The sequence below is a fragment of the Mya arenaria genome, chromosome 11, assembly GCF_026914265.1.
Source record: "Mya arenaria isolate MELC-2E11 chromosome 11, ASM2691426v1".
Taxonomy (NCBI): Eukaryota; Metazoa; Mollusca; class Bivalvia; order Myida; family Myidae; genus Mya; species Mya arenaria.
This window is the reverse complement of record NC_069132.1, coordinates 60669131-60690976: the sequence shown is the minus strand read 5'-3', so window position 1 is coordinate 60690976 and position 21846 is coordinate 60669131. Positions and strand designations below refer to the sequence as shown.

At 34.5% G+C, this 21846-nt stretch overlaps 1 protein-coding gene across 1 annotated transcript; it reads left to right on the top strand.

Moving 5' to 3' along the window:
• The first annotated feature begins 566 nt into the window (after positions 1 to 566).
• LOC128208838 (RNA polymerase II-associated factor 1 homolog) lies at positions 567 to 20978 on the top strand. Its single transcript, XM_052912464.1, has 13 exons — positions 567 to 714; positions 5073 to 5165; positions 5579 to 5700; positions 7142 to 7208; positions 8666 to 8767; positions 10381 to 10486; positions 11719 to 11787; positions 16193 to 16296; positions 16978 to 17094; positions 18092 to 18217; positions 18752 to 18854; positions 19567 to 19654; positions 20037 to 20978. The coding sequence occupies exons 1-13, from the start codon at positions 650 to 652 to the stop codon at positions 20531 to 20533; spliced, it is 1659 nt and encodes a 552-aa protein (XP_052768424.1). The 5' UTR covers positions 567 to 649; the 3' UTR covers positions 20534 to 20978.
• Positions 20979 to 21846: the final 868 nt, after the last annotated feature.

The following is a 21846-nucleotide window of genomic DNA, read 5'->3' as shown; positions in this document are numbered from 1 at the left end:
ATACATACATACATACATACATACATACATACATACATACATACATACATACATACATACATACATACATACATACATACATACATACATACATACATACATACATACATACATACATACATACATACATACATACATACATACATACATACATACATACATACATACATACATACATACATACATACATACCTACATACATACCTACATACATACCTACATACATACCTACATACATACATACATACATACATACATACATACATACATACATACATACATACATACATACATACATACATACATACATACATACATACATACATACATAGCTTTATCTTGACAAACCATAGTAATTACAGATGGGTGTAGCATATTGAAATATTCATAGCTAAACATACTAGAATACTCGTCTTTAATTTAACGCTATCTATAGATACCATCATCGCTCAGACAGTGTTCAAGTAGAGAAAGGGGAAGTAATGATGTGCGGGGGTCACTCGTAGTGTAAAGTTTGGTTGTATGTAACCGAGAGCTGGTGCGAACGATATCAACATCGAATTGATTTGAGTACAGATGTGACAACATGGCGTCTTGGATGAATTTCTTCATGTAAATTAATCAGAAACGTAAAAAGACATTTGTAGCGATGCCACCGACAATACAAAGCTCATCAAAAGATCGGGCTGATAGGAAGCGAGCAGGGGATAAGAGGTTTGTGGATTTTAACTGTCAATTTCTTATCTTATTTTTTAAATACATGTATCCGAAAAGGAAAACTATAAACAAATTTCCCCGGTTTTGATCAGTGCATCACGATCTCAAATATTTTGATTGGGTAGTATTTGCTGTGTTCTGAATGTTTAACATTTTGGATGTCTTTTCGTCAGCTTGCAATAATTTTAGTGAAATATTCTGTGTTCTTAATTGGCATTGCTTACACTTTTTATTACTGTTTTGCCCAAACGGAATAATACGCTTTTGAAGATATTTGTATGCATGACAGTTTTACCGAAATTGTATAAAATATTTTGCCAGTTCATGAGATAGTTAAGCTGAGACGTTTTTTCCTGTCTGACAAATATTGATGTTCTATTAGCTTTAAAACATCATCCAAATAAATACTGCAAATTAAAATTAGTAAAAATAAAATTAAACACAAGGTCTTGTTTAAATGGATAAACACAAACCAGTGCTCCAGCTATCCTGTTTTTCAATGGCACAGCGCCGTGCCCTTTCCATACTGCCCGGCCCCCTTTTTGAGTAGTGCCCTTTTCACAAATGCTCTATTAGTGCCAATAATCACATTAGTGCCCTTTTTACTATTAAAATCATTATGAAAGATTGGCAGCCCTTAATCCGCTGACATTGAGACAAGTTACGTAATAATTATGATAAAAGTGTTTCCGCTAGGTGTCACCATGCCCCCATTGACTGCTTAAAATATGCCGTACTGCCCTTTCATCTTCCCATGTGCCTCATCCAAGTCATATGACAGCTAATTCAAAATTGTGTCTTTGTGTAGTGAGCAGACTACCTGTGTATTCATAATCGGTCATCCTCTAATCCAATAGTTAGGAAGAGCCAAATATGGAAACATCGGCAGGAGGCGGAGCTATTGAATGTTAGCCAGTCAGAATATACATTGAGAACTCGTTCATTCAATGATGAAAGTTCCTAAAATGCAATAGCAAATGCGAAGGATGGTGAAAAATGGTATCAAGCACAATTAAATCTTTTAAAATAATTGTTAATTGTATTGTACAGATAAGACTCGCCATTTTGAACAATTGTTGATTTGAAGCAGACGGTTAGTGCCAATTTGTAAACTTAAGAAAGGTGGCGCTAAAACAATCAAATACATCACTTTTTCAGTAAATGTTTTGAAAGTTTATTTGTAAAATATTCATGATGAAATTTCTTTGTAACCCACAAAAATATGTTGATGCTTTATGTAGCATTTACCTATCATGTCCACGATAATGACAAAATTCGCCCAAACCGCCATTGTGTCAGAACGAATTTCAGAGTTATTTTATCAATTACTTATGTTCTATGTTTTATTTATTATGGAGTTTTTAAGCAAGGGCAGTGAATTGTCATTTTATTTTTATTCGTACCCAATTACAATCGTACCAAACTAATCGTCCCCTTCATATTTGTCTGTGTATTTATTTATTTGATTTCTTCAAATTTTTGACTGTCTTTGTTGTTTTCTTCATTAAACATGATTTTTAGGAGAATTGCACTAAAGAAGAGTCCAGACAAATACAATCTTGAATACTACCACAGACAAAATGACAAATTTTAATTTTGATATACAGTCTTCCCGAAATTGTAAAAAGGCACTTTGGAACTTTTTGCCTGTCTGAAAAAATATTTGCCTGTCCGAAAAAATATGCATAAAGATTAAAGAAAATGAATGTCAACTGTTTTTATTGCTTTCCTGATTTAGTTCACAAAAAATAACAGCATATAAACACTACATTGACATGTCGTTAAGTAAAAATAAACAAACTTGGTCTCGCAAAAAAAATATTTAAACACAGCCGCCATTAAGGTGCTTTCTGGTTTTTTGGTCATCCGGTAATTCCACCTGCCGCCGCCATTTTGACTGCAGACGATGTAAATTGTAGGGATTGAAAATCGGACCAAAGTCATAATCGATCATCGAAAATAATCGGACGAGCCATTTCAATCAATCATTGATTATGTAATCGAAACGGAATCAGTGAATATATTACAAATATATCCAAAACTATATTGGTTTGTACATACATGTCTGTAAATGAATAAACATATTACAATCAGTTATGTTTTATATGCCGTTTTGTTATATATTCCAGGTTACAATTGATAATTTAGTAAAATGTTTTTAGGAGATAACTTAATTCCAAAATAATTGAGAATAAATTGCCGTATAACCCCGTATAAGTCCGTACCATTTCCCGCTTTAAAGAAAATCAGAACATAAACAACACGGTTACTTCCCTTTGCCGTACATTAGCGATAATCGATTATGGAATAATGAAAACGATTATCGCCGACCTCAGACACAAACAATCGACTTTCGACAATACTCGATCATCGTTTTATCCCTAGTAAATTGAGTGCCGACGATTTTGATTGTACTTTGTTGCAAACCAAGAACCTATCAAACTGTTCTAATAAAATGCCTTTACTGATGAATCATATTTACTCGTTTATCCCCGGGAATCAACATCATGAAAGCATATCGGAAATCCGAAATGGCCGACTTTTGGCGATGTTATGTGACGTCAATATCAGTATGGGATCGACTAACTACCGCAAAGGCAAATAATCAGTGGATGTTTTTATAGACATTTCGCTTTCAAATACCTTTTCGCTATTTAGTCGTCTCAAAATATGTCGGTCATCTGGACCGTCATTTTCGGAAGACCTGCCGGACCCGTACAAAATTTGCCGGACATGTCCGGCAGACCTGCACATTTCGGGAAGACTGGATATATTCAAACACACCCTTCTGAATTCTGAGAAAAAAAACCCAACCCATTTTGTTCAAGTCTGAAAATCATGAAAATTATTTAAATTGACTATAAAAACAGAACAAATTCATGGGGGGGGAGACCCCCCAAAACCCCCCTTGTGACAGGGGTGGACCCCTCCCACAACCACCACCAATTGCCCCTACACGACTCATGTAGCTTGCCCTTTTTCAAAACTCCACCCTGCCCTTTTCAAATCCTCGCTGGAGCACTGCATACCTTAAGGAAAGTAAGTTTTGCTTTCAAACTTTTTGAAAAATATTGAGAAAATTGATCATGAAACACCTGGGGCAGTGATTACGAACAGTCTCAAGTCTGAGTTTAGACTCAATACTCATTATTGTAAAACTTCATTTGATTGTAATTTTCATTCTATCAGAGCATTGATGGTAAAATTTGCTGAAATATATTACTCTTTGAATGTTTTACTAATATTTTTTTGGAAAAAGAAATGGAATAAATATGATTTTTGTTCCTTTATAAAAATGATTTTCTGAGTCTAGACTTGGACTTGAGACTGTTCGTAATCATGGCCCCTGGTTGAAAATATAATGTTTGTTTACATCTCACTTTCTGAAAATATAATCTATTAGCTATGGCACTAATTATCAATTAAAACAAACATGTTGTTTTGCAAAAGTACCCCAAAAAGAATGATACATCTCCAAACAATCATGTCCAGTATAATTGGACTTGACTTACTACCGCTACTGCATGCAAAAATTGGAGCAAACTGCACTGCTGATCAAATGATGTGGTAATTAGGTAATGCCAAACTATGTCAAGCTCGCAATCCCTGCACTGGTAAAATGCTAGTCCATATAAACAGCCGCTTTAGAGTCTTTGACAACTCTACGCGTCCATATCCCACTTGTTGTTTTTCCAGCCAAGAATGACAGAGCCCAGCGCTAAGTATATTGAGAGGAAAGATAAAGGGCAACTGCTAGATAGTTAAAAAATTGGCGATGCTTTATTGACAGATCGATCTGAATTTGAATTTCATTAAACAAGTGTTTTTATGAGAATGGTATTGCCTAAAATAATTTATGTGTAACTTTTGTGTTTCCATTTAACAATGCAGTGTTAAACATTGTGAATTTACAGTTGAAGAATATATTTTACATTGGTATGAATCAGTCGACTTGTGGCGTTTAGGGAACAAATTGAATATCCAAATCTTAAAAAAGTTCACTATACGCGCATTATTGTGGCTAGTAAAATGCATTCCAGGCTTGCTCAATTTATGAGTTTTATGCAGCAGGGCTAGCTCAAAAATGTAATGCCAAGCAGTAGTGTATGAATTGGGACTTGTTCATCCAAAAGTCTGCTTTCGTTGACAGCTATGTTTGATTAAATTTGCTTTCAATTTGATTCAAAGCATTGTATCATTATTACTTTCATTACTTGAAATTTGATTGCCCAAGTGGCAAGCTGACTGTATATCTTCCTTATTGAAGGCTCTGGGCAAGTGGGTTATTGCGAAGACTGTACAAAACAAAATGTTGTGCAAGTTAACATTTATGATTGATGTGTTGTTCATTTCAGGTCAGAGTTGGTATGCTCCGTGAAGTACAACAATACTCTGCCAGATATCCCATTTGACCCGAAGTTCATCACATATCCTTTCGATCCAACAAGGTGCAGTAACTGCAGTTTGATAAAATGTTGTCATAATTAAATAAATAATTGTCAGGTATATATCCTGTCATAAGACTTATTTAAAAAATAATACAGTCAGTTCATTAAAAGAACACAATTTTTTCTGCTGATTGGCAATTTCTTATAAACACTTTCATTCACCATTTATGTTCATTACTTAGTCTTAAGATTTTCAAGGTAATTTAGTATACAGTCAAACCCCGTTGGCTCGAACTCCCAGGGACCGGCGAAAATACCTAGAGCCTCGGAAAAATCAAGCCAATCTGTAATGCTTACATTCAGTTAAAAGAAATCTGTCCTTTACATCAAGTTCGAGCCATCAAGGAATTTGACCCAACGGGGTGTGACTGTACTTCTATCCCATTATGTATTGATTTGTGTGCTATTGATAGGTTTATTCAGTACAAGCCAACATCGCTGGAGCGTTCCTTCAAGTATGACCTTCTCACAGAGCACGACCTTGGAGTCACCATTGACCTCATCAACCCAGATACTTACAAAATCAACCCAGAAGGTTTGTCAGTCAGTTTGTTGAATTATACAGAATGGAATAGCCGGAGACTCACAAGTTAATACAAGATTTTGATAGAGTAATCAGGCCTGGAAAAGTTTAAGGACGAGTGAGCCTGAACTTCTACTTGCCCTGCGCAAAAATTACTTGCCCTAAATTTTCGAACAAAATCAGGTAATACTGATTAAACATAAGCTAGTTTTGCAGCCAATCAAATTTACTTTCAAAGACATTAAAATTCGATCCGCTCGATTATTGTAACAGAGATCTTTCACTTAATCCCGACCCCTTACTGCTGCATGATTCATTTATGAAGAAGTCAGGATCTAGATTGTATATTACCAGCTTATATTAAATCAATTTTAAATTGCTAAAAATATTTTTATGACTTTTTTAATATTAATGAAATAGTTTAACAATTTATCATTTGTTTTATTTGATTCCTAAAGAATTATCTACAACACACAATAAACAATCCATCAAACAGTCTCCGCTTTCAACCATGTGAATTCGATGAAAAAATATTGCTACATTTCTGGTTTTGATTTGACTGTTTACATCCAGTATTTGATCTTACGGTACTCACCCGGGGGGATGAGTGTGAATGAATTTTTTCTCACCCGACCTCATTATTTTATTTGCAAATGGGAGCATGCAAGTGGATTTGTTGAGGCCTGGTAGTTGAAATTTACTTGTTTCTGCCAATGAAACAGTATGGTTTTATAACTATCATTTTTATGCCCCCAAAGGTGGGCATATTAAAATCGCACCGTCCGTCCTTCCGTCCATCCTTCCCTCCGTCCGTGTGTCTGGCTCAATAACTCGTGTCTGGGCTGTAACCACAAGCGTACAAGAACCATGTCCCTACCTCTTAGGTCAAGGTCACACTTAGGTGTTTATTCACAATGGAATGCTGCATATAAGGACATGGAGTATAGGTTGTCATGTCCGGGCTGTAACTTTCCATTGTATGGACAGATTTTAAAATAACTTGCCACATGTGTTCGGCATACCAAGACGACGTGTCGCTTGCAAGAACCATGTCCCTACCTCTAAGGTCAAGGTCACACTTCGGTGTTTATTCACAATGGAATGCTGAATATAAAGACATAAGAATGCAGGTTGTCAAGTATGGTATTTTTTTATGTTCAGAGGCAATTTAAAATAACTTGCCATATGTATTTGTTTGATCTTTAACTTTTCATGTACTGACCTCGTTCATAGGTCAATGTCACATTCGGGGGCATTCATCACATAATGTGACAGCTCTAGTTTTATTTGTAAATACTGGAAGATGCAGCATGCTTCCTTGATTTTGGTGAAAAAGAATAGAAATTAAACTTAAATTTAAATTCAGTTATCAATAATTGAAAGGCTTGTGATTCTGTCTGTTCCAGTTGGTTGTATTTTTGACAAAAATACTTTAATTTTAAATGAAATTCAGCATACCTTGAACCTGAAGATGAGAGACTACTGGATGAGGAATCCACATCCTTTGCGGACCAGAAACGGTACATGGCTTAAGAAATATGATTTTACAAATTTATACTTTAAATAGCCCTATTTAGATTACCAGTATATTTAGTGTTGATGGTGAAAATTGTTGGATGTGTTACAAGTAGTAGATTTAACTGATATTTACACAGTTTTTGCCTAAAACATCCTAATAAATCAATATGGGGTAGTTAAACATCTCAAAGAAACATAATACATAATAAAATAAGTACCAAAAATTAAGTAAATAATCGCCCCAAAATTCAGGTGGAAATGATTTGTTAGCTTGACTATTCGAAGAATAGGTTGGCTATACCACTCGCCCCGGCGTCGGCGTCCGGTAAAAGTTTTTGGGAAGTTGGGATTTTCACTTATAAGTCCAATTCCCTTCATTCAATTGACTTAATACTTCACACAGTTGTTCAGGGCCATCACATGATGAGGTTAGATAACTCCATATTATCCTTAATACAAGTTATGGCCCTGACTTAGGTTAAAGTTTTAGGGCAGGTTAAAGTTTAAGGGCAAGTTGGGATTTTCACTTAAAACTCCAATACCATTCATTCAATTGACTTAATACTTCACACAGTTGTTCAGGGCCATCACATGATGAGGTTAGATAACTCCATATTATTCTTTACACAGATTATGGTGCCTGATTGACTATGGAACTTAGGTTAAAGTTTTAGGACAGGTTGGGATATTTATTAATAACTTCTATACCCTTTGTTCAATTGACTGAAAACGTCACAAAGTTGTTCAGGACCATCACACAATGAGGTTACATAACAGTTGTTCAGAGCCATCACATAATAAGGTTAGATAACTCCATATTATCTTTAATACAAATTATGGCCCCTGATTGTCTATGGAACTTAGGTTAAAGTTTTAGGGCAGGTTGGGATATTTATTAATAACTTCTATGCCCTTCATTCTATTTGACTTAATACTGCAAACAATTGTTCAGGACCATCACCCTATGAGGTTACATAACTCCATATCCTTAATGCAAGTTATGGCTCCTGATTGACTTAGGTTTAAGTTTTTGGCAAGTAAAAGTTAAGGGGAAGTTGGGATTTTAATAAAAAAAACACTTCTATACCGTTCATTCAATGCACTTAATAGAATTCAAAATGATTTACGACCATCTTACCACAAAAAAACATAACTCCATTTTAACCCTAAATACAAATTATGACCCTTGATTTTTTATTTCTTTTGAAAGGCATATTTGTATATTCTTAACCACATTTTCGTAATGGGAAATCAAGTTATTTGAATGACTTGCGTCATTGTTCGGGTGGGCTGGTGGGAGGGCAGCATCAAAGTCACCTAATGTATCGAAGAATTTTAGTTAGGTTTGACATAAAGAGACCAATCTTGGTAATATTACATCGTTATTGTATTCACTCCTAAGTCAAAGCGGCGTAGTCAAGCCCGCTGTCTTACGACGGCTCTTGTTTTTGTCTTGCAGGTCCAGACATAATAAGATGAATGTCTCATGGTTGAGGAAGACAGAATACATCTCGACAGAGTACAACAGATTCACACAAAAGGCTGATAAGTCAGAAACAAAGTAAGTGTTTGGGAATATAATGTATATACATGTCGACAGATATGAAATTCGTGTCAAACATTGTAATTTGCATGAATGCAATAATAATCTTGATGGAAAATTGCTTTTTTGCTTTAAACTATGTTCATCAACCAAAATTAAAATGAAAATGGTAAGTGCAGATGAAAAATGTTGATTAAAAGAAAGGTGAATGTGAAGTAATCATTGTAAAAATATGAACTTTTCAATCTGCTGAAAATTTTCCCTAAGTCATGAAGTCAAAGGAATTATTTAAATATAAGTTTGTGTTTGCAAGTAATAGTTATACAGTGCATGTATATATGTGAAGATTTATGCTTGGACATATTAATGTATACTTTTTACCAGTCTAAATGGCTGATCGATAGAAATTCATCATAAGAGCAATATAGATTGAAAATTGTTATTAAATACTTTGAAGTCATATGATTAAATTCCATGTAAAGTCATAATGGTTAAATTCTCTGTGAAGTAATAAAGATTAAATTCTCTGAAATGTCATAATGATTAAATTTTCTGTGAAGTCATAATGATTAAATTTTCTGTAAAGTCATAATGATTAATTATCTCTGTGAAGTCATAATGATTAAATTCTCTGTAAAGTCATAATGATTAAATCTCTGTGAAGTCATAATGATTAAATTCTCTGTAAAGTCATAATGATAAATTCTCTGTGAAGTCATAATGATTAAATTCTCCATAAAGGCATAATGATTAAATTCTCCGTAAAGGCATAATGATTAAATTCTCTGTAAAGGCATAATGATTAAATTCTCCGTAAAGGCATAATGATTAAATTCTCTGTAAAGGCATAATGATTAAATTCTCTGTGAAGTCATAATGATTAAATTCTCTGAAAAGTCATAATGATTAATTCTCTGTGAAGTCATAATGATTAAATTCTCAGTAAAGTCATAATGATAAAATTTTCAGTAAAGTCATTATGATTAAATTTCAGTAAAGTCATAATGATTAAATTCTCTGTAAAGTCATAATGATATTATTCTCAGTAAAGTCATTAGGATTAAAATTCAGTTAAGTCATAATGATATTATTCTCAGTAAAGTCATTAGGATTAAAATTCAGTTAAGTCATAATGATATTATTTTCAGTAAAGTCATTAGGATTAAAATTCAGTTAAGTCATAATGATATTATTCCCAGTAAAGTCATTAGGATTAAAATTCAGTAAAGTCATAATGATATTATTCCCAGTAAAGTCATTAGGATTAAAATTCAGTAAAGTCATAATGATATTATTCCCAGTAAAGTCATTAGGATTGAAATTCAGTATAGTCATAATGATATTATTCCCAGTAAAGTCATTAGGATTAAAATTCAGTAAAGTCATAATGATATTATTCCCAGTAAAGTCATTAGGATTAAAATTCAGTAAAGTCATAATGCTTTACTTCTCTGTAAAGGTATAATGGTTAAATTCTCTGTGAAATCATTATGATTCAATTCTCTGTAAAGTCATGGTGATAGTTCACAGAGAAGGCTTTTGTTGGGTGTATTAGGGGACTTCTCTCATTAGTTTGTTTTCTTCTCGCTGGCCATGTATCCTTATATTAAAGCCATTGGTATATGTTACAGAGTGGGCTACAACATTAAGAAGGCCATCACAGAGGACAACTTCTACAAGGATAGAGAGAGTCAGATTGCTGCCATTGAGAAAACATTTCAAAAAGCTAAGGAAGAGGTGAGAATCTGAATATTTAGTGTTTGAAGTCCTTAAATTGCATGTATACATGTCATTTTGAGGAATTCTAAGGCTCATGATAAATCCCTCAAGTAAATTTTGAGTGATAAACCTTAAACTACTATATATACTAAACAATGTATAAATTTATGGAAAATATTAATTACTCATCTGATAACAAGATTGGATCCCTGTATTTAAAAGCTGAAAACACAAAAATATATATTAAATAATTGGTGAGTGCTAAATGATTTTCTGTGATCTACTATCGTCTCATCAGGTATAAATACCGTGTTTTCTGCACCTTGCTTTCAAATTAAACTCGGTTTTCTTCATAGAACAATTGTTTTGAAATTTATTCAGCCTAAATGGTATATTAAAACATTTGTGTAAATGGTGGTACATGTAAATCTAAATTGGGTTCACAAGTGCATCTTTAAATAAAAATTTGCTTTCATCATCAAACTACTGTACATGTGAAGATCAAATTTGTTCAGACATTTGCATAAAAAACAGAAGAAAGTGCCTTGAAATGAATATAAATAACTTTGGAAACACTTAACACAAGTCTAAGCCCCTTTACCCTGCTTTAGGCATGAATCCCTTAAACTCAAACAGACGACTATTGATAATTATCAGATGTTGGAATCTCTGTAGTCTATTGTGTTATTGTAATTAGCTTTGAGTCTCATCTCATGCTGTAGACAAGTGGGTAACTGAAACAAATGATGCTTTAGTGGGAAGAATCAAGTAAATTACGGTACTGTCAGTAATAAGACTCCATTTAAAGGAACCGGCTTATATGAAGTCATAGTTCCATTACAACACCCTAGGCAATATACCATGTCTCCGTTTTATCCGCTGTCACAGATACACAATGTACTCATAAGTTACATATACATACATAGTCTTTTGGAAATGTAATTCAGGCCCCAATTTCTCGAAACTTCTTAAGCTTAACAGGCTTAAGTAGCTTATTTCCATTAGCCAAAATACATACTTAAATAGAATTTTGATAAATGAAAAAATGTTTATTCTGATAATCATTATGATAATTCCTATCTAAAATACAAAAACTCTTAAAGAAGTTTAGATTACGCAATTTATTGAAAACCAAAAATAGTGAGCTTAGCTTAATCCTGTTATAAGGGACTTAAGAAGTTTCGAGAAATTGGGGCCAGGTCAGTTTGTTCTAACCACAGGTTTAATCCATGTCTATGCTTAACTTTCAGATTACACAACACTACAGCAAACCCAAAGTGGAGCCTATTGAGGTGTTGCCTGTGTTCCCTGACTTTGAGGTGAGTGAAGTTCAGAATGATATAAGAACCAAGGGGCCATATTAAGAAGAGTTTAATGCCATTAATGGCGGCCATATGGTGGCCTTATAGTAATCATACCGTCTGTCTGTCTCCATGGTTTCTGGTCAATAACTGTTATGCCCAGGGAGCTCAAGCTATTTGGTTGTGACTAGCTGTTTAAAAGCTATCGATTTTGAGGTCAGTTGGTTTAGGTTGCTGTAATGTCAAGGTTAGATTCAAACAAATCTTGTTAAGGCTGTATCTTTACTAGGGATGCAAACGAATGGCAAAATTGTGATTTGATAATTCGGTAATTCTTTCGATCAAATATTCGATTAACATTATACATCTTTTAGAAGTTGTAGTAAACTATTATTATTATTCGCTGAAGTAATAGCCAGGGCATTTTAACCCTACTTTGTTGTTGCCAGTACACGCGGCAGACCCTGATTCCCCTCCCCCCCCCCCCCCCCCAAAAAAAAAAGCAATGCATTTTAAACATACAATATCGAATAATTTCAATTCCTGACAGGGATGATAAAATTCCGGATTAATCCGGAATTCCGGATTTAAGGCCTCACGGATCGATTTTGAGATTAATGTAAATCCGTTGAGTTTTTTTCTAGGGGGGAGGGGTACAGGGAGCGAATCGAGCTCAGTTCGAACAATATGGGTACGAAAGGTGAGTTTTCCGGAAGCGTAAAGTCGGAAATTAACGAACCTATTTACGTCTTGGCAATTGAGCTATATGATTGGTTAAGATAGCATCCGGTGATTACGGAAATTACCGATGGGACTAGAAGACAGTATCCGGATGGTCGTATCCGGATATGACAGACGACGAAGACGAATAAACGGGTATTGGAAAATTGGAAAAAAACGACCACCACCAACTTCTAAAAACATCGATTCGTCGATTTAAAGGGTATATTTGCCATTTATTTTTAAGAGAAATTCTCGAAACGTTTCTTTTTAAGTTAATAGAAAGTGATCAAACTGATTATGAATTTTGCGCATGTAGCATTATTTCGGACATCCCGATTCGGATTGTGTCATAATAATCGATTTTTATTTTACAAATTTTATTTGGCCGATTGAAGTTTACGCTGTAAACCGTTTCTTTATTATTCTCATAATGTTTGAAGCATTGTTCTCAATAAGAAGTGGCTGTTGACCATAATGGGAGCCTCCCGGAGGTTCAAATGAAAATTGGTTTGGTTCAAATTTAAACAAAAAAAATGAATACATATTTTGTAGTAGTAATACATATTACGTAGAGGCAGTCATTTTATTTTCTATTTGAGACAGTTCAACAAAACTTCTTGAGGACCCAGTTTGAGTGAGATTTAAATTCTATAGTTGTAATTTGTATTTCCAGTTATGTTGATGGTTACAAAAGTCAGGGATGAACAGACACCTCAGCCAGTGCATCCAATTGTTCCTGTCAATGACTGACAATTCAATCCAGAGGCCATGATACTTGGATTTATGGCTGAACATGCTCCCTGGCACCACAGTAGTGTGTCTTACTTAAGACACTTGCCAAAGATACAAAAGCTCTCAGCGAATTAAAACTTCAAAGGTGTACAGCATCATACAAGATGACTTACAGAGTGGCTAGCCATTTCAATGATGAACATGTGGAGGAGTTAATGGATCTCGGTTTTGTTTCAACTAAGACAAGTCAACATACACAATGAGAAAACTGTTGCAGCAATTTTTCTGCTATAGAGAAAACAATAGTGTTGAGACATTTGGCCTCCTTAAAAATCACTAGAGCTGATTCTTAATCAATTTTCATAGAATTTGAAAGCCTGTTTGAGAGACTTGAACTGCCGTGGGATAATCTAGTTTGTGTTCTACTGGACTCATGTAACACCATGAGGGGAAAAAATCTGGCTTAGGGACCAGAATACGTCAAAGTCCACCATGTCCACAACGGCTACGCTGCCAAAGCATTTAAGTCCCGTTTGGATATTACTTGGAATAATATATATAATAATTAATAACACTATATTCTCATCAAATGTGCAGAAAATGGAATAAATACTCTTTTTATGATACATAAAAATTGAATAATTAACACTTTTACAATAAACATTTGCAAGCTTGATAATCGATATGTTGTTCATTATTATAAATCAAACATCCCACAGTGTAGACTGTTCATACACAGGCATTTGATCATAGCCAGTTGAGTTTTATGGGAAGTGGACAACTGAACCAAAATGTCAGGTACATGTCTAATGCCTGTGACTTTAGGTAAAAAAAAGTAAATCTAACTTTGTTTAAAGACAAAGGTGTTAAATTTCACTGCTAAGATTCCTGATAATTGTTTTGATTGTGGATGTCTCGTGTTGTACATAATTATATCTACCAAACCGAAAGGTGTACTCCTTGAACACTATTCTAAGGCAAAAAAGGGTATTAGAATCCCTGAAATACGGAAAGCTTCGGGGGCTTCGCCCCCCTTGTCCCCCCACCAGGGCTTTGCCCTGGACCCATCGGGGGTCTTCGGCGGCCCCCTGAACCCCACGCAGACATTTTCAGGATTGGCAACTTGGCTCTGTTATCATCCCTGATTCCAGTGCCTTTATATTTGTAAACAATGTGAAATTAGATGGATTCCTGGTCAAATGGCATGAATGCGCTGATGTAGGGTCTTTTGTTGGACGAGCAGTCTGATTTTGGGATTGACCTCAACTAAATATAACTATGGAAAAACCAAACCAACTTGGGAACTAGTAATATAATAAAACAAAAACATATGTGGATTTTGACTCTTCTATTGTAATTTGATAGAGGATATATATCCTAAAACACTATGCTATACATTTACATGATATCTAAACATGGTTTACATGTAAGTTTAAAGCTCATACATGTACATTGGTGTGAAGGCCCATTCCTTAAATCCTTTATTGGCAAAGGCAATTGAAGGCAATTCAATTTACTGAAAATTATTGAAATTTTTTTATGTCACTTATCTAATTGCCATCACACTCACACCTCTGGCGTTGTGGGCCAATCATTGTAAGACAAACAAACTTTATACCTAACAACATGGTTGTAGGCAAAAGATTTATTGTTCTATTTATCCAACAACAAAAAATGGAGTATTGTAATACTGATTTTGACATTTGATGGAATATTCAAATATTAGTTTGCATCCCTAATCTTTATCATACATTATAGGATTTTCAAAAATACTAGCCATAAAGGTTTATTATTATGAGGTGGTGTGTTGCACACAAAACGCAGGTCTTTAAGTCAAAGGTCAATGTATAAGGTCAAAGGTTGAAATGATTCTTGTCCAGGCTGTATCTTGACCATGCATTTTAGGATTTTTCAAAAAACTTGCCATGAAGGTTCCCCATGATAAGGTAGCTCGTCGCCTCCACACCCAGGTCTGAACATCAAAGATCAATTTCAAGAATGGAGGTCAAATGTTGAAATGATTCTTGTCCGGGCTGTATCTTGACCATGCATTTTAGGATTGTCAAAAAACTTGCCATTGACGTTCGCCATGATGAGGTAGCATGTCGGAGGTTCGATGTTATTTTGCATTGCAATTGCGTGGGAAAGCATGTTTGTGTCAAAGGCTCTTCTAATGGGTTACCATTTGGCGTCTAGCTAATAATTATTTTTTTCAAACCAATATTTTCTATTCAAGATTTTCATTAAATCCTTGCAAAAAATTCTTTAACATTATGTTAAGTGTTCACATTTATTCATCTTCAATAATGTAATCTCATTTAAAAGTACAACAGAAATGAGTTGACATCCAGTCCAACAATCTTTCAACGATGAACGCAAAAAATCTGTGAGCATACCTTCCTCTTAAAAAATATAAGCGATCTAACTTTCTAATTGCATTGAAAGTGCGTCAAAATTTGTTTAATAAATTTATATTATTTTATTTGAAATGGTCAATTTTGAAATGTAATATATTTCTTGATAAAAATTTGTCTCTTAATATTTTTTACACAAGTTGCTATATTTTATTTGGAAAGAATGCATTTAAGCGCACATGTAAGTCCTCTCTTATGAATAAAACAGTTAAAGAAATTGTCAAATTTGTGGAAAAGGTTAAAATTAAACGATGCTTTTGAAATACTAAATTTCTTTTCAGGAAAGGTTTGAATTGATTGATATAAGAGTTAAGCATGTCTACTGATTTTAAGTCAACACTCAGGTCTTCAGTTTTAAATGTATTATGTACATTGTAATGTATTTTTATTTATAATTTGAAACAGTTATCTGCTTATTTCTTCACTAAAATCATTTAAATAAGGCTTAATACTTGTAAACCTTTAGAAAGACTAATTAGTTAGACAATTATATAATTGTTTAAGCAATTTACTATCATACTGATTGACAAAATATCTGTTACCTTCTATTACAGCTATGGAAGCATCCATTTGCCCAGGTAATCTTTGACTCGGACCCGGCCCCCAAAGACAGGTCAGGACCGGCTCTCATGGAGGAAATGTCTCAAGCCATGATCAGGTAAGAATTGAAGGCTGTTAGCATACCATAGTTAGTCTGCATGTTATTAAGTGACTGTGCTGTGTAAAGACTCGAATTATACAATCTTGCAAAATTCCATGGTCTATATCAATTGGGTGTATCTTTAATCATTTTGAAGACAACCATTTTTTGGACAAAGGCGTTAACATGTACATATGGTTTTGGACAAAGGCGTTAACATGTACATGTGTGCTTAAATTTGTTTTCTAGATAATTGATCTTCTTGTGAAAGACCTTTTCCCCAAATTGCTAATTTCAATACAAATTCAATAGTGATTTTTTTAAACAATATAACACACTCAAAAGTATCAAATGTTGTATTATCACACATCTTTAGATCTTTAATCAAAATTTAAACAACAAGGGTTTAAGTACTTGACAGAAATTTGCCGAAGGTGTTGGTCTATTAGCCTCATCAATTTATTGCAGTAAGCATCCGTTAGCATAACGTTAGGTATCTACTGTTCTCCTTTCTGGTAAATTTAAGCCAGTACTTTGCACATTTGTTCATGTAAATTACAGACATCTTGGATATCTACCACATGATATGCTTTAGTGTTTTACTTAAAAATGTAAAATCTGACTAATAATAATAATATTTTTTTTTATTTACATAATTAATTACCTTCATTGAATTAGTTTTTTTTTGTAAACTTGCAGAGGAGCAGTTGATGAGAGTGGTGAACAGTTTGTAGCGTACTTCCTACCAACGACAGACACGCTCGGGAAACGTAAGAGGGACGAGGATGAGAATGAAGATTATATGGCCGATGATGAGTGAGTTATTTACATATGTAATTTTATCTTGCACAGATGGTTTTGTTTGTTTGTCTTTTTAACATATTTTAATCTTGGTTTATACTAACTTATTTAAGCTTGATTGTGACGAAAGCTGATAGCTTATAGAACCATTCTCGATTCCGTTTCCTGGGCAGAAACCAGTACTGTGTCCTTTTTGAGAGGCTATGAGAAAGTAGCCTGGTGGGGATCGAACCCACAACCTCTTGGGTGAGAGACAGACACCTATACCACTAGACCACTCTCACCCTCCATTTTATTATTGATTATATTACAAGAATTGAATGTTTTGTTATAAAACTTTAAAGAAAGAAATTTCGAAAAATATATAGCTTTGTAGCAAATTGTAGTTACCTCCCTTTACATATGAAAAAGTAAATTTGTGAGTTTTTTCAGTAACCATTATTTCTATAGTAGTGAACTTGTTTACCTGTTCATTACATAATAAGTATCTGTGTTACATGTATTTCTTTCCTCAGCAAAATAACCGAGAAAATCTTGCATAAGCGCAGGTAATTCTGCATTCTGCCCAGAAGTAAAAGTGAATATGAAGACAATACAAGATGATTTTGGGCTTTGAATTTTTTTCAATTGTAGCTAGTGATGTTCTGATGATCAATTATAATCGAAAATTTATTGTTTACAGTTTAGTGATAATCGATTGTGTTTGGTTAGAATCAATCATCGATTTGGCCAGCGAGTTTTTCGGGTTTTTTTCTCGTTTTTTTTTGTGTTATTTTTGCCCTTTGAGTTCATTTATAAAAAAGGATAACGGGTACAAGTTTTTGAACAAGAATAAAGCTTCAATTAAGGTATATTCAAAAATCACTTGTACTGTCAATAATCTGTTACTTGAGTGGAACCGATTATCTATAGTCAAACTGGAACAATTCCCAACATTAGTAGTAGGGGTAAAAATAGAAAGATAAAATATATTTTTTGTTAAAATCTCAAAGTCACACTCGTTTATCTGCAGGTATGACTACACACTGGCTCGTGAGTACAACTGGAACGTGAAGAACAAGCTGACACGAGGCTACGAGGAGACTTACTTCATGGTTTTCAGGGAAGATGGGTGCTACTACAATGAGCTGGAAACCAGGTGGGTGCTGATCATCAGTTTCACTGATCATTAGCCCGTACATTTCGGGTTTATATCCCTAAATCAAGTGAGATGGCATTCCCATATGATATATAGTTTTTGAAGTATACAACATATGTTTTAATTTACTTTAAAACTTGTGTGTTAAAAGTCACAAAGCTGTGCAAATATGAAGAGAGCGAGCAAGTTTCGTATTTTGGGTCCCTAGGTATGATAAAGCCTTAAACCAATCTGGGATGAGCAGTGTAATAAAAATGTCACTCTGTAAGCCGCTGGTGTGCCAGGCCGTTTGGGACAGTTGTGTGGCCTGCACGTGATGCCGTTTATGACTCACCACGGCCGGTTCTGTCATAACTATGTTTGTGTAACGGGAAGTTTCGTTTCCTATGGGGATATACGTGGTGTGCATGTCGAAAGTTTTGGAGTTAAGCTGTTAAGGTTATTATCTGTAGAGGATATAGAATTACACTTTATTATTTATTAATTATATACTTTATATATAATGTACAAAATGCCATGTTGATTTATTTTAAGAGTGCGCTTGAGCAAGCGTCGTAAGACAGCAGGGGCACAGGTTGCCCGATCTCGATTGGTAGTCAAACACAGGGATCTGAACGACAGAGAACTGCGAGCACAGGTAACAATAGATCTGGTGTTAAATATTGTAAATATAGCTATAATGGTGGTATCCTTTTTTGATGCCTGTTTTGTTATCAAAAAGAGGCATTCCCATGCTTGATGTCACCTTTTAAGTTCTTCAATAGCATATTCCTTGACCATATCTTGTAAATTGCCCATGGTTATCACATAAAACTGGTCACAATCTAACCATAGCAAAAAACAACTTATATTACTGCTATAGAATTAGACCAACAAATATCTGAATTTTGGATGCATGTTTACCTCATGTTCTTATGGTATGCAGAAAAAGAAAATATGAAACACAGAATAGTATCCCAAATATGTTATTGGCCAACAAAGATTGCAAAATAAGTCATTTACATCTGATTTCAGTTGAAAACAGATGCAAATGTACTGTAATAAGTTTACTAACATTGGATTTAACATATATGTAAAGAGTAATCAATTACCTTTCAAATGGTTCCAGAAGTGTATAGGTCGACAATCAACACAATTTAACATTAAGGTTAATGAAGCTATCAGAGAAATAGCTTATTTGTGGGCTCTTTCGAGTTTTCTAGTAAAATTCTAATTTTATCTTTGCATATAAGTTCCTACAACAAGGAAAAACATAACAAATGTTGACCTCGACTTGCAAAGCTTGTGTTTAAGCATGGCCTTCATTACTTTTATGGTTGCTGTTAACCTTGCCTGCATGTGTGTTTCAGGATGTGAGGTTGATGATGTTGGAGCCACCACAGGATGAAGAGGAGGAGGAGGAGGAAGAGGAGGAATTCATACAGACCACAAACAATGGTACAATATACTCCAGTTGATTGGTCATTTTAGTAGCTTGTTTCTCATATTGCCTATGCATTGCCATTGACAGGGTTGTGCACATTCTGCACCTTGGTGGTACACGTTTAAAAAATGTTCAGCATATTCACATGAAGGTTTTGCCCACTAGCCTTTGATCATGTGTTTTAAAGGTAGATGATCAATTTTGTTTTCCTATGCAAATGAACAAGAACATAAGATGAAAAGAAGTGAGTTTGAAAACAATATCTTCCATAATTATATAATAAATTTTGATGAGTTTTGTTTTTGTTTGGTAGGAAGGTAGAAATAAAAAAAAGTTTGGGTAATGTAAGATGTTAATTTAGATGAATGTCTTCCATATGTTGATATATTTTTGTAGATGATGAGTTCCCAAGTCCAAAAGGCAGTGGTGATGAAGGTCGGAGGTCAAGGTCACGAAGCAGATCCAGTTCAAGGTCGCGTTCTGGATCACGCAGTGGAAGTGGGTCAAGATCTAGAAGTCGTAGTAGAAGCAATAGCAGATCAAGAAGTCGTAGTCGAAGCAAATCTGGAAGTCGCAGCAGAAGTAGATCAAGATCTGGGTCAAGGTCGCTCTCCAGAAGTAGAAGCAGGTCACGTAGTGGCAGCAGAAGTGTTAGTCGTACACCAAGCCGATCTAGATCAAGGTCAGGCAGTCGCAGCAGAAGTAGGTCAAGAAGTGGCAGCAGAAGTGTGTCAAGGTCACGGTCAAGAAGTCGAAGTGGAAGCAAAGGAAGGTCACCCAGTAGGTCAAGGTCACGCAGTGCTAGCAGGAGCGGAAGTGAAAGTGAGGCTGAGAGAGGCAGGAAGGATGAAGAGGAAATCTTCGGTTCTGATAGTGACTCAGATAGTAATTAAAAAAGCATATTTTTGGTACACCAATATTTTATCAACATATGACATATTGCTGGTGTTTATCATTTGTGTATATAAATGTGGTCATTTGGAAGTTCAGTGTACTTATGTACAAGTGACGATCATGTGAACATACATTGTCTAGTGTTACATAATAATGTAGCACATCAGTTTTCCTCTTTCTACTATGAAAAAAAACACTGCTTATATGCTGTTGTTGTTGACATATTGATTTACAGAAAAAGGGTTCTGTGCCTTTTTTGTAGTAGTATCCATTAAAAAGAATGCAGTCCCAGATTAACACATAAAGCTTCCAACATCATTATCTTATCATGTGTAACGCCTTTGGAAGTCATATATTTCAATATAAACATCAATCATTGTCCTTAAAAATCTTATTCTATGTACATTTCTGAATTGGATCATGGAAATAAAAAATAATAATGAATCATTGTGTGTACTGATTTTCTTTATGGAATTTTAATTGATTGTTGCTAATAGTTGATGACACTATGCGTGTATTTTCTTAAGAAAAACATTTTTAAAGTTGAATATGTCATCTAGTCAGCTGTAACTCTCGAACACATTTAGGCCCACAGAGTTACATGGTACAAACACTTCGTTTATGTCAGCAGCATTTTGACCTCGCCGTTCACCACACTAGTTGAAACTTGGTGTTTTTAGTAATTTGTAAACCTTGTAAATGCTATTGAAATGCTTCTCAAGTGAGTGGTCAGGCCATACGACAATTTAGTTAGTCAACTCTATATGATCCTCATTACAAGAAATACCCCATATTTTTGACATGCACATTTGCCACCCATCATGCATGGTAATCAGTTAAATATCTCAAAACAAGCTGCAAATAGTCGAGCGCGCTGTATTCTTGTTTATTGCACTAGACATGTTTCTTTTTTCTTTTGAAATGATTGTTCCATAGAACCCAAGACGGCAAGGTCTTAACTTTTTTTAAATAATTCCAACTGATGCTAAGCGTCGATATGTCTATTAATTTTGGAAAGTTTGGAAATAAACGTTTTCTGAAACCAAATATCTCATGGAATTGTCCTATTTCAAACTGACCTGGATATATATTTTGGGCTTGTGAGTGATTTTCTCGGGGGAAGCACATTAATGGTACATGGAATATTTCTAAACACAATGTTTTGAATCATTCTTTTAATAACTACGTGGGTCTCGGATTTCTTTGAAGGACATTTTAAACAGCCCTTAACAGATAAGATAAGGAAGCAAAATCATGTAATATGTACCAGTTTCAAACAAAAAAAATGAAAATGTATGCAAATGAAAACATT

Bases quoted from the DNA above. Each gene is read 5' to 3' on its own strand.
- LOC128208838 (XM_052912464.1), top strand. From the start codon at position 650: ATGCCACCGACAATACAAAGCTCATCAAAAGATCGGGCTGATAGGAAG. The intron at 715-5,072 runs GTTTGTGGATTT...TGTTCATTTCAG, and splicing joins AAGCGAGCAGGGGATAAGAG to GTCAGAGTTGGTATGCTCCG. The intron at 10,487-11,718 runs GTGAGAATCTGA...CTTAACTTTCAG, and splicing joins TTCAAAAAGCTAAGGAAGAG to ATTACACAACACTACAGCAA.